The 12,416-nt window shown below is 37.7% G+C and overlaps 1 protein-coding gene across 11 annotated transcripts in view; it reads left to right on the top strand.

Annotated features, from left to right (window-relative positions):
* The window catches only part of TOPBP1 (DNA topoisomerase II binding protein 1), a 77,939-nt gene that overhangs the window by 54,045 nt on the left and 11,478 nt on the right, over positions 1-12,416 (top strand). For all 11 annotated transcript variants that reach the window (XM_021069467.2, XM_021069466.2, XM_021069465.2 and 8 more), the window contains 7 exons: positions 922-1,142; positions 2,204-2,370; positions 2,607-2,718; positions 5,962-6,125; positions 8,108-8,245; positions 10,964-11,053; positions 11,231-11,392. In XM_021069467.2, the coding sequence (XP_020925126.2) occupies positions 922-1,142; positions 2,204-2,370; positions 2,607-2,718; positions 5,962-6,125; positions 8,108-8,245; positions 10,964-11,053; positions 11,231-11,392 (1,054 nt within the window). The remainder of the gene's footprint in view (positions 1-921; positions 1,143-2,203; positions 2,371-2,606; positions 2,719-5,961; positions 6,126-8,107; positions 8,246-10,963; positions 11,054-11,230; positions 11,393-12,416) is intronic.

The raw sequence follows: 12,416 nt of genomic DNA, 5'->3' as shown, positions 1-12,416 counted from the left end.
GGCACAGGTTTGATCCCTGACTGGGGAACATCCATATGCCTCAGGCATGGCCAAAAAAAGAATACAAATATTAACTGGTAAGTAAAGTGATGAGGTTTCTAAATATTACCATGTTTCCCCAAGGCTATATAATCAAGAGAAATCTTTTTGCTTTTTAGGGCTGCACCCGTGGCATATGGAAATTCCCAGGCTTGGGGTCAAATCAGATCTACAGCTGCCAGCCTACACCACAGCCACAGCCACACCAGCTCAGAGCCTCGTCTGTGACCTACACCACAGCTCACAGCAACACCAGATCCTTTACCCACTGAGCAAGACCAGGGATTGAACCCACATCCTCATGGATACTAGTCAGATTGGTTACCGCTGAGCCACAATGGGAACTCCGAGAAATCCCTTTTTTTTTTTTTTTTTTTTTGTCTTTTTTGTCTTTTTTGCCTTTTTTTTAAGGGCCGCACCCTCGACATGTGGAGGTTCCCAGGCCAGGGGTCTAATTGGAGCTGTAGCCGCCGGCCTACACCAGAACCATAGCAACCTGTGATCTGAGCTGAGTCTGCCACCTATGCCACAGCTCATGGCAACGCCAGATTACCAACCCACTGAGCGAGGGCAGGGATCGAACCCGAAACCTCATGGTTCCTAGTCGGATTCGTTAACCACTGAGCCACAACGGCAACTCCCAGAAATCCTTTTTTTAAATGCAGCAATCATTTTAGAATTTTTTTCACCTTTCTTTAACACTTTTAAGTGTATGCATGTTCAGTCCAAATAATGTGTTTCATAAGTATTTTCAAATGTTTACTGTGTGTTAGATGATGGACATATAAAGGTGAGCTACCAATTTACAATCTAACTTAGGGAATTTATGAGCGGATTTTGTTATGGCTATCTGTTTATTAAATTTTCACTTTTATTCCTTAGGCAGTCTCGTCAAACAGTACCTGATATCAACACTGAGCCCTCCCAAAATGAACAGATCATTTGGGATGACCCTACAGCCAGGGAAGAGAGAGCAAGACTTGCCAGCAATTTGCAGTGGCCTAGCTGTCCCACACAATACTCTGAGCTTCAGGTTGACGTTAAAAAACTGGAGGATTCTCCTTTCCAGGAGCCTTTACATGATTCAGAAATTGCTGCACAGGGTAATGAGAAAGGAGTCTATTTATTTGTTTGTGTTAGGTAATGCTAACTCCTTAAAAATAGATAAGCACCTTGTGGTTCTCTGAATTGTACATGCAAACAAAAAACTCGCTAGATGTTTCTGATTTGAGTTTAAATTTAAAAAGTCAGAAAAATAATTGTAAATTGAGGTAATTTATCAGTAAACTGAAAAATATATTTTGATTCTTATATTGTGAAATCTAGGATTAGGCATTTTTCCCCCCATTTTTCCAGTGCCTTTTGTATTTGTATAGTTAATACTTGGTTTTTCTCCTGTTTTCATCTGTTGTCTTCTAAATTCCACTGAGCACATACCTACAAAATTTGTTGTTTGGAGTTGTATGAGTTTCTTTATGAATTCCTTATTTTTTCTTTCTTGGACTCTACCTTGAAAAGAAAATGCTTCTTATCTGTTATTTAGGTCATCTTCCCCCACCCCTTCTCTTTCATATCATATGATTATTTCCCTATACTAAATGTATAGATTTATCTCTGCTTCTGATTTCCTCCAAGTGTAGAGTTACTCTCATTTTTTAAATTTGGTTTCATTTTACTGATAAAAGAAATTGGTTGGAGTGGTACCCGTTGAAGCGGAAATGAATCCAACCAGTATCCATGAGGACAAGGGTTCGATCCCTGGCCTCTTCAGTGAGTTGGATATCTGATGTTGCCACGAGCTGTGGTGTAGGTCACAGACATGGCTCAGATCCTGTGTTGCTGTGGCTGAGATGTAAGCCAGCAGTTGTAGTTCTAATTCAGCCCTTAGCCTGGGAATTTCTATATGCTGTGGATGCGGCCCTAAAAAGCAAAAAACAACTAGACAAAGCGAGCATTGGAAAAGCACACAGATAATACCATTTAAAGCCCTTTTAAAGCTAAGTAATTGCATTTTTTTATCAGCTGTAGAAATAGGCTACTTCTTTTGCATGTACTTTATACATTCCAGAATTTGTGTTTAATATCATCTTGGCTAAGACAGATGAGAATATTTCCCAGACTTTGTTTTGGATAACATCACACTGCAGCATTTTATTGCCCTCAGCTGTCTGTGATCCTGGGAACATTTGTGTGACTGAAGCCCCAAAACACCCGGTCTCTGAAGAAGTGGAAACTCCAATAAAAGACAGCCACCTGATCCCTACGCCTCAAGCCCCCAGTATTGCCTTCCCCCTAGCCAACCCACCTGTGGCTCCACACCCTAGAGAAAAGGTTTGTTAATCCTTAGTATGGTGCTAAGGCTTTTGGATATTGCCGTTATACTGCATTCAAATTTGTTGATATCAATATCAAGGGTTCGTCAGATGTTGAAAACTATTTCTTTGCACTCTATTATTACTCTATACTTGAGAACTCAGAAGACTAAGTAAAATGTCACTGTAAAAGAACCATAGACCTGATAACTCTTTTAATGTAATTTTTTTCTAAAGTAAACTCTTTTATTCCAGGTTATAACGATAGAGGAAACTCATGAAGACTTAAAAAAACAGTACATATTTCAGCTGTCATCTCTGAATCCTCAAGAACGTATTGATTATTGTCATCTGATTGAAAAACTAGGTACAAGTATTTTACTTAGGTTAAAAATGTCCCACCTTATTTGGAAGTCAAATGTAAGCTAATTATTGATATCATTTGTAAGCTGTAGACATGGAGATAAAAAAGAATGGGTAACTTGTCTAAGACTATATGCTGAGTTGAGTCAGCAATAGAACTTTGATTTTATAACTCTCTAATCTAAATCTAGAGTCACTGGGTCATTAGATTTAAGTATTTAAATTGAAACCAACCATTAAGCTTTAAGAATTTCTTGTGCTGCTTCACGCATTTGTTCATTGTTGAATCTTGGACAAAAGTCAGTGGAATTACAGATTTAAATATAATTAAAACTATGTTTTAATGAAGTTAAGTTAATACCCAGAGAGGAGCTTCTCCATATTGATATTCTTCCTCCACTAGTTGTCAGGCTCTCCATCTGACACCTTTCTGGAAGCAACATACTAGAAAGGTAAACTTTCCACCAGCTGTATTTTCAAAAGTAAAAAGAAACAGGTGAAATTAATTTAAATATAGATTTTATTTAAACTGGTATATGCAAAATATTATATTCAACATGTAATTAAGATAAGTTATCAATGGGATGTTTAACTTTTTTTCTTATGAAGTCTTTGAAATCTGGGATATATTTTATGCTTAGTACACACATCAGTTTGGACACACTGTGCTTCACGTATTCAGTAGCTACATGTAGCTAGTGGTACTGTTTGGGGCGAAGCAGCCCTGTAGAATTAAGAACAGTATTGAAAGAGAACAACTTGGAGAGTTCCTGCTGTGGCTGCAGTGCAGTGGGTTAATGATCTGGCTTATCTCTGTGGAGGTACCAGTTTAATGCTGATTAAGGATCCAGCATTGCTGCAGCTGTGGCATAGTTGCAGCTCCAGCCCGGATTTGCTCACTGGCCCAGGAACTTCCATATACCACAGGGGCAGCTGAAAAAGAAAAAAGAGAACAGCTTGACCTAGAGAAAACATTAAGAAGTAGTGGGTAGGAGTTCGGAGTTCCCATTGGTGGTGCAGGGGAAATGAATCCGACTAGGAATCATGAGGTTGCAGGTTTGATCCCTGGCCTTGCTCAATGGGTTAAGGATCCAGCGTTTCTGTGAGCTGTGGTGTACATCTCACATGTGGCTAGGATCTGGCGTAGCTGTGGCTATGGCTGTGGTGTAGGCTGGCAGCTGTAGCTGTGATTCGACCCCTAGCCGCAGAATCTCCATATGCCATGGCTACAGCCCCCCAAAAAAGGAAGTAATGGGTAGGAGTTCCCTTGTGGTGTGGTGGGTTAAGGATCTGGCATTATCACTACAGCAGCTCAGGTCACTGCTGTGGTGCAGGTTTGATCCCTGGCCTGGGAACTTTCACATGCTGCTAGCATGACTGACAGAGGGAAAAAAAAGTAATGGTTGTTTTTAATAGTAGCCTTCAATCATCAAAAAATTAAGTGTGGAGTTATCACTGTGGCTCAGCAGAAACAAACCCAACTAGTATCCATAAAGGCATAGGTTTGATGCCTAGCCTTGCTTAGTGGGTTAAGGTCTCATGCAGCTCGGATCCCACATTGCTGTGACAGTGGTGTAGGCCAGCAGCTATGGCTCCAATTCAACCTCTAGCTCAGGAACTTCCATATGCTGTACGTGTGGCCCTTAAACATTTTTTTTAAAAAGAAAAAGAAAAGATTAAGTGTCATTTATTGCTATCCTTTTAGGGTTGTGGAGAACTATGATATACATTTTTGTGTTTGTTTTCTTTAAAGATTTCTGTCACTTGAGAAGCTATAGTTTTTGGAAACTTTACTCATATGGAACACTTTGTTTCCCAGTTACCTAATAAATTAGATGGAGATTAGTCAGAATTGCTAAGCTTTACGTAGAGGTCACCAAATGGAATGCTTTCATGTGTCTGTTTTCTAGATATTGCTCCATCTCTGTTAATTCTGGGCAAGAGTAGTAGCAGCTAGCAGAGACTTACCTAGGAGGACAGAGAGCAGAGACAGATGAGTGCAGACTGTGCTAGAATGAGAGTTTGTGATGAGAGCTTGTTTCTACTTTGTTGTTTTTTATGGCCACACCCACAACATATGGAAGTTCCCAGGCCAGGGATCAAATCTGAGCTGCAGCTTCAACCTGCACCACAGCTGCAGCAATAGCAGATACTTTAACCTACTGTAGGGTGGGGGATTGAACCTGCACCTCTGAAGCAACCTGAGCTGCTATAGTCAGATTCTTAACCCACCGAGCCACAGCAGGAACTCCATGTGACTAGAGGGTTTTTAATACTGAAATGCCAAGAGACCCTTTATTGTATAAATGAAGCAGCTGTAACCAACTGATGTACATAAATAAGTGGGTCTGTTTTGTTGTCTGGATCACAGAATAAACTTGTTCTGTAGAATTAGATATTGATATTTATAATGGAATTTTTACCGTATTGTTCTTTCGTCACTGTGATCCTGGGTGAGTTACTCTATCCCTGTGTCCTCGTGTAAACTTCACATAATAGTAACCAAGGTTCACAGGGTTATGAGAATTAAATGATGTAATACTTTCAACTTTCAGTAGTCCCTGCCATATATATAGTTAAGTGTTCAAAAGTATTACGGCTATTATCATTAGTCATCTGTAAAGCATGGGCAGAGTTCTACTGTTTTGTTGAAATCTTAGTCCTTGATATCACCTTGCTTAACCAGTAGTCAAGTTAACTTCTAAAGTATAAATCAAAAGCCATGCTTTACATAAGCTGATATTTTACTCATACCTTTTTCCTCGTATTATCTTAATTGTAACAAACCAATTGCAGATAAGCAAGAAAATTTGACCAAGGATTTAGTAGTGAGATAAAGAATTTTTTAAATTATATTAGATCTGATAATGGCATTGTACCTGTAAAAAAAATTTCCGTCTATTTTAGAGATGCATACTGACTACATAGGAGCAGATTAAAATGATTTCTTGGATTTGCCTTAAAATGGTTAAGCAAAAAGGGGGGGGAGGTAGGTTGAAATAAGGATGACAAAATTTTGATAAATTTAGAGCCTAGGTAGCCAGTTCATTTTACTGTTTTATCTAATTTGCATTTAAAATTTTCATAGTAAACATTACTTTATAAAAATATATATGTAAAGTAAAATAATTGTCAGGGGTTTTGTTATCTGGTGCATTTTGTACAGATAATTCTCTGCATAGGTCAAGTACATTTTTCCTAGGAAAAGGTTAAAAATCAACAAAGTATCAATTTTTCTTTAATTAAGGTGGATTAGTGATTGAGAAGCAGTGCTTTGATCCCAACTGTACACATATTGTTGTGGGACATCCACTTCGGAACGAGAAGTATTTAGCCTCAGTGGCAGCTGGAAAGTGGGTGCTCCATCGCTCCTACCTTGAAGCATGCAGGACTGCTGGGCGCTTCGTGCCGGTGTGTATGCAAATTAATGTGAAGGGTCTTTTTTCTTCTAAAGTATTTTTTTTTTTTTTTTGGTCTTTTTAGGGCCCCACCCACGGCATATGGAAGTTCCCAGGCTAGGGGTCAAATTGGAGCTGCAGCTGCTGGCCTAACCACAGCCACAGCAACGAGGGATCCAAGCCATGTCTGCAACCTATGCAATAGCTCACGGCAATGCCAGATCCTTAACCCACTGAGCAAGGCCAGGGATCGAACCTATGTCCTCATGGATACTAGATGGGTTTGTTACCGCTGAGCCATGACAGGAACTCTTGAAAGTAAATGTCTTAATAATTTATTTTAGCACGTACACTGACCATTCATATCATTGAAATAACCAAATATGAGCAGTTAGACTATACCAAATTTATAAGATCCATGTTAACAATTAAAGCAAAAATACTTAAAGATCTCAGACCCAGATTCTTAGTTATAGCAGTTTTAATTGATTTGAAATTTTTGAATTCAAATAACATTAGAAAACTTTCAGGAGTATCTCATTGTAAGCTTTTATCTTTACTGTTAGCCCATAAAATAATAAACTAATTATTTGAAATATTTTGGTTTCTAACTATCACAGTAATATCTATCATGTAGTTTTTGAAGTTTTCAATCAGGATTCCTTAGGGAATCTCTCTAATATAGACAGGTAATCAAACTATTGATACATACCTCCTCTGAGACCATGTCCTTCTGTGGGGTTCATCTTATAGTAGGTGGAACCTGATAATCTAAATTACCATTTACTGAGTTGTAGTTATCTGTGTTTCTTAGAAATGCATGCCCCCCAAAAAAAGAAATGTGTGCAATGTATTTCTTTTTTTAATGATTTTTATTTTTTCCGTTATAGTTGGTTTACTGTGTTCTATCAATTTTCTGCTGTACAATACTGACTCACAGACTTTGAAAAACTTATGGTCTCCAGAGGAGACAGGTTGGGGGTGGGGAGTTGGGCTGGGGGTTTGGGATGGAAATACTATAAAATTGAATTGTGATGATTGTTGTACAACTATAAATGTAATAAAATTCATTGAATTAAAAAAAAATTCTACTGTACAGCAAGGTGACCCAGTCACGCATACATAATACATTCTTTTTCTCACATTATCATGTGAGACAAGTGATTAGGTATAGTTCCTAGTGCTATACAGCAGGATCTCATTGCTTATCCATTCCAAATGCAATAGTTTGCCTCTATTAACCCCAGATTCTGAGTCCATCCCACTCCCTTCCACTCCCCCTGGGCAACCACAAGTCTATTCTCCGAGACCATGAGTTTCTTTTCTGTAGAAAGGTTTATTTGCGTCATTTGTTAGAGTCCAGATATAAGTAATATCATATGGTATTTGTCTTTCTCTTTCAGACTTACTTCACTTAGTATGAGAGTCTCTGGTTCCATCCATGTTACTGCAGATGGCATTATTTTGTTCTTTTTTATGGCTGAGTAGTATTCCATTGTGTATATATACCCCATCTTCTTAATCCCTTCACCTGTTGATGGACATTTAGGTTGTTTCCATATCTTGGCTATTGTGAATAGTGCTGCAGTGAACACATGGGTGCATGTATCTTTTTCAAGGAGTTTTGTCTGGGTATATACCCAAGAGTGAGATTACTGGGTCATATGATAGTTCTTTTTTCTTTTTTTAAATGATTTTTATTTTTTCCATTATAGCTGGTTGGTAGTTCTATATTTAGTTTTCTGGGGGTACCTCCATATTGTTTTCCATAGAGGTTGTACCAATTATTTTTCTCATTTCTAGTTAGAAGCCAGATGTACTTGACTTTCCTATGAAGCCAAATTAATCTGCATTTCCTCCATGCTCGTAAACTGATGCTTACTTAGTACTCTGTATTTATATGAATGAAATGTATAGCTTATAACTTTTATTAGATTGTAAACTCCTTGAGAACATATTTTAGAAACTTAAAAATTTGTTGGACTAATTCTCCAGGAAGAAGACTATGAATGGGGAAGCAGTTCCATACTTGATGTTTTGACTGGAATCAGTGTACAGCAGCGAAAACTAGCACTTGCAGCAATGAGATGGAGGAAAAAAATCCAGCAAAGACAAGAATCAGGCATTGTTGAGGTATTAATATATATAATTATGTAGGTAATATAAATAGCATTTGATATCATGACCATCCCAGGTTTTTATTTTTATTTATTTTTATTTTTTATTTGCTTTTTAGGGCCACATCCATGGCATATGGAAGTTCCCAGGGTTGAATTAGAGCTATAGCTGCTGGCCTACACCACAGCCACAGCCATAGCAACGTGGGATTCAAGCCGCATCTTCGACCTACACCACAGCTCACCTAATGGGAACTCCTATTTATTTTTTAAGAGAATGCCTTTGACAAAAGAATAATTTTATTTGTCTTTATCCCTTGATTGATATACTTAAATTGGGCATTCTAAATTGAGCTTACAGAGTTCACCTTGTGGCACAGTGGAAATGAGTCCAACCAGTATCCATGAGGATGCGGGTTCAATCCCTGACCTTGATCAGTGGGCCGGGGATCCTGCATTGCCGTGAGCGTGGTTGTAGGTCACAGACACAGCTGGGATACCGAGTTGCTGTGGCTATGGTGTAGGCCAGCAGCTGTAGCTCTGTTAGACCCAGCCTGGAAACTTCCATTTGCTGCAGGTATAACCCTAAAAAGCAAAAATAAATAAACTTAGTCTCAATTTCTAATTATTTTAATTATGACCAACAGACGTATATGTAATGTTGATGCCTCTTTTATTTTTTATTTTTTATTTTATTTTATTGACCACACTGCAGTGTGTCAAAGTTCCCAGGCCAAAAATTGAACCTGAGCCACAGCAATGACACCACTGAATCCTTAACTACTAGGCCACCAGGCAACTCCTACTGATGGGTCTTTTAAAAATCCTTTAGGAGTTCCTGTCGTGGCTCAGCAGGTTAAGGACCTGACGTGGTCTCTGTGAGGATGCAGGTTCAATCCCTGGCCTGGCTCAGTGGGTTAAGGATCTGGCATTGCCACAAGCTGCAGTAGGTTGAAGATGTGGTTTGGATCCAGTGTTGGCTGTGGACATGGTATAGGCCTGCAGCTGCAGTTCCAATTTGACCCCTGGCCTGGGAACTTCCATGTGCCACAGGTGTGCCCATAAGAAGAAAAAAAAGTCATTTATGTGTGTAAAATATGACTCATACAGTATTTCTTCTAAAGAATCTCTTCAGCATTTAGCTTCAGGGCTTCTCAACTTGGAGTCCACAGACTCTCCCAAAGGAGTTTATAGATGAAATTCAGGAAGGCTATATACCTCAGGTGGGAGAGGAAATACAACCTTATTTTTACTACTCTATAACTGAAAGTTAGCATTTCCTTCCTTATGAGTCTAGGCAACAAATCATACAATCATTAACACTACTGTGACTTTGCCCCACAGACAGAAATCCAATATTTTTGCTTGCAATGTGATTGCAACTTGAAATATTATTTATGTTTGTCACTACTTTAAAATTATAGTACATAAGAGATACACATTCAGTAGAAACCATACTTTGAATTTTCAATTTTGGTCTTTTCCTGGGCTAGCAGTGTGCAGTAATAGTATTCTATTTTGATGCTGTACAGCAGCAGCAAACCACAGCTCCCAGTCAGCCATATGATCAATAAGGGTAAACAACCATTCTGGTTTTCACTTTCAGTATAGTATTCTATAAATTGCATGAAATATTCAACCACTTTATTGTAAAGCTGGCTTTGTGTTAGATGATTTTGCCAACCTGTAGGCTAATGTGTTATGTCAATGTAGGCTAGTAAGCTATGATAGTCAGTAGACTAGATGTTTTTGGTTTTTGTTTGTTTGTTTTTTGGCTGTGCTTGCAGCATGCAGAAGTTCCTGGGCCAGGGATCAAACCCAAGCCACAGCAGTGACAGTGCTGGATCCTTAACCTGCTAGGCCACCAGGAAACTCCAGTTTAGATGTATTATCATTTAGTAGATCTAGATATATATGGATGTATTAGATATTGTATCATTTAGTACTTTTGACTAAATATTTTCAGTTTATATAGTTCGATATAGAAGTACCTCTATTATGTGACAAATTTTTTAATATTTTGATAATTTTCAATAAAAACTTTGTAAAAAATACTTTATATTTTATTTCAAACATTTAAAGAACATATGGTATGGAAATTACATCTCTATAAAACTCTTATTTTAAAAAAATAAGAGGACAGATCCATAGGTTTTACTAGATTGCCAAACCAGTCCATGGCTCATGAAAAGATTATAAACCCGGATGATATCATTTTTTGTGTGGTATTCTGAGTTCTCTGCTGTCTCCAAATCCATGTTAGCCTTGATTCCCTGTCTTTTAGAGTATTTCCTCTGGCTTTGTCAGTACTGTACTTAAATATTTTATATTTCTCATTTGTAAACATTTTCAGGAGAAGTATGATGGAGGCTTCATCTAATCTAAGCAGCTGTGCTTTACGCTCTACCTTTGATTAATTGTAAGAAAAAAAAATACTAGAAAAGACTAAACAACTGTCAAGTTGCTTTGTTTTAATGTTACCTAATCATTAAATCATTTCCCTTCATTATTCAAATATTTATTGATGGCGTATGTGCCAGACACCATGGCTCTGTTTCAAAGTTTTTAGACCAATACAGTTATTGCTGTGTTCATCAAAAGTAAAGGCTACAAGATTTTTCATTAACATAAAACTAAGTCTGCAGATAAAATAATGGATTTTCTGTATTTTGATATTCATTTTCCAAATAATTTCAACACTTTTGTTTTTGTTTTTTTTTTTTTCTTCCTATAGGGGGCATTTAGTGGGTGGAAGGCTATTTTACATGTTGATCAGTCTCGAGAAGCAGGATTCAAACGCCTTCTTCAGTCAGGAGGAGCAAAGGTTTGTATTGAATCAACTTACTGAGTTTTTTACAATTATTTCTAACTGAGGTTGCTGTGATAAGTTCTTGTTTTTTGTAGTTTATTAGGTGGTAATCCTTATATATAGATTATACAGTTGAACTATTTTGTACTTTGGGACACTGATTGATGGTGATACCTTGGTTTTTTCCCCTAGGTGCTACCTGGTCGTTCTGTATCTTTATTTAAAGAAGCTACACATCTCTTTTCTGACTTTAATAAACTGAAACCAGATGACTCAGGAGTTAATATAGCAGAAGCTGCTGCCCAGAATGTATACTGCTTGAAAACAGAATACATTGCTGATTATCTTATGCAGGTTTGTAAGATCTGGTCCTTGACTTCATTATCAGAAATGCGCTTGTGTGCATAGAGATGTGAGTACACAACAAAACCCTTAGCTTGTTATTCGTAGAATGTCATTCTCCTCTACTCAACTCCCTTCAATTTCAGTATTTTTATAATAATGAACACATATATAAACATGTAGCCTGGAAGTTAACTATGAGAACGGTCAAAACCTAGGTTCCTCGAAACACTTTAAAAGTGCTCTTTAAAATGTTGTAATATAAAGAAAGTAGAAATTGATTCCATGGCCCAAGAAGAAACATTTAACCAATGGTTCTTTTTAAATTTTCTTGACCTTTTGCTTCATACATTGTAAACACCTGTATTAGACAATAAGGTAAATCAAGCATTTGCTACATGAAGGGATAATACACTAGATGACTTGAATGGGCAAAAAAAATCTTCCTGACACCAGAGTGCCCAAAATTCCATCCAGAATTAGCAAGATGGGAGACATGGTCATAAAGGTCTTATTACAAAGGATTTCAACAGAATAGTGTAAAAATAGGGGGAAACCAAAACTCAACCTGTTTTGTGTTTATTGCTGCTTGTGTTTGGAAGTTGGTCAGGGTTTAATAGAGGAATGCCTGAAACATAAACACAAAGCCTTTGTCATAAAGCAGTGAGGCATACTGATTAGGAATTAGTAAACCAGTAATAGCTCTCCTTGAACTTCTAAATAATTTTTTAAAAATCTCTATTTGTTGAGACATATGAGGATTTAAGTTTTTACCCTCGGGAGGGATGTAGAGACTTCCTGAACCTCATCCCTGCGGAAGTTCCTATTTCAGGGATACAGCTGCCATCCAAGATGGATCACTTGCAGTTTGTGCTGTGTTAAGCATTTGAATATGTGCTATCATTTGGGTTTGTTTTTCTTTTCTTTTTTCCTTACATATAAAAAGTGTATAGGTCATGGACATATGTCCTAGTTAAAGAATAGCAAAATGTTGGAGTTCCCGTCGTGGCTCAGTGGTTAACGAATCCGACTAGGG

The sequence above is a fragment of the Sus scrofa genome, chromosome 13 (assembly GCF_054392235.1).
Source record: "Sus scrofa isolate SSC_HxYL_T2T_F1_AM1 chromosome 13, Sscrofa_HxYL_maternal_Yorkshire_Landrace_v2.0, whole genome shotgun sequence".
Classification (NCBI taxonomy): domain Eukaryota; kingdom Metazoa; phylum Chordata; class Mammalia; order Artiodactyla; family Suidae; genus Sus; species Sus scrofa.
The sequence above is the reverse complement of the archived record's forward strand: the minus strand, read 5'-3'. Positions and strand labels throughout refer to the sequence as shown.